Consider the following 791-nt stretch of genomic DNA (forward strand, 5'->3'; position numbering starts at 1 on the left):
TCTCCTCAGCACTTCCGGGTTCTTCCCCAACCGCCGGGGCACCGCTCCGCCCCGCTGCCAGCAGCCAATGAGAAGCCGCCTTAACATCCGGGTATGTAGCACCCACCGCCCGCTTCCGCCCGGCCGCGCAGCAGCTTCCTTTCCCTTAGCGGAACGTCGTACGTCGTGACGTCACGCCTTAAAGGGGCAGCACCCGAACCCGGCCGTTCTCACCCCAAAACGGAGCGAGGCCCCCGCCCGAGACCCCCGCGCCCAGCTCAGAGCCGTAGCGCGCACCCTGCCGGGCCCCTCAGGCCCGTCCGGGAGGAAATGACTGCTCCACACCCAGGCTCAAATTTGCACACCGTGGAAATTTACTTTAGCAAAAAGTGGGTAAAAAGGAGAAAAAAAAAAAATCTCATCTTTTCAGGACGAATCCTATTTCTCATTATGTGTTGAAGAAATCAACAAAAGCCCGTTTTGTTGAATGATACAGGGATGCTCGAGGACGTTTCCTTAGGATTATTGCAGCTCTGGTCGAGTCTGTGTTTATTTGAATTCTCTGCATCCCTCGTGGATCAGACTCCGCACAGCGTTGGATTAAAAAACTCCTTGTAAAAGCACGGGGTGGGGGGGAGCAAGGAAAAACAGGAGATTAAAAACCAGCCCAGTTAAGGTGCCCCTCATGTGGGCTGGCAGTTCCTGGCTGGGTTACAGCCGCTCCTCGCAGGGTTTTCCTGGAGCGTCCCCGGCGCTGTCAGGACACCTCCTGCTGCCTCAGTTCGTGTTTCCTGCGCCGGTGCCGGCGTCTC

The 791-nt window shown here is 57.1% G+C and overlaps 2 protein-coding genes and 1 long non-coding RNA gene across 3 annotated transcripts in view; 1 reads left to right on the forward strand and 2 right to left on the reverse strand.

Annotated features, from left to right (window-relative positions):
• The window catches only part of STAMBP (STAM binding protein), a 13,017-nt gene extending 12,915 nt beyond the window's left edge, over nt 1-102 (reverse strand). The window contains exon 1 of the mRNA XM_017744702.1: nt 2-102. Within this exon, the coding sequence (XP_017600191.1) occupies nt 2-87 (86 nt within the window). The 5' untranslated portion in view covers nt 88-102. The remainder of the gene's footprint in view (nt 1) is intronic.
• Nucleotides 1-436, forward strand: part of LOC108449188 — a 1,479-nt gene extending 1,043 nt beyond the window's left edge. The window contains exon 2 of the long non-coding RNA XR_001865325.1: nt 10-436. This is a non-coding gene — a long non-coding RNA (uncharacterized LOC108449188). The remainder of the gene's footprint in view (nt 1-9) is intronic.
• Nucleotides 437-736: 300 nt separating this feature from the next.
• The window catches only part of DUSP11 (dual specificity phosphatase 11), a 5,306-nt gene continuing 5,251 nt past the window's right edge, over nt 737-791 (reverse strand). Inside the window, exon 9 of the mRNA XM_017744679.1 lies at nt 737-788. Coding sequence (XP_017600168.1) covers nt 737-788 — 52 coding nt within the window. The remainder of the gene's footprint in view (nt 789-791) is intronic.

Source organism: Corvus brachyrhynchos, unplaced genomic scaffold, assembly GCF_000691975.1.
Source record: "Corvus brachyrhynchos isolate BGI_N302 unplaced genomic scaffold, ASM69197v1 scaffold119, whole genome shotgun sequence".
Lineage (NCBI taxonomy): Eukaryota > Metazoa > Chordata > Aves > Passeriformes > Corvidae > Corvus > Corvus brachyrhynchos.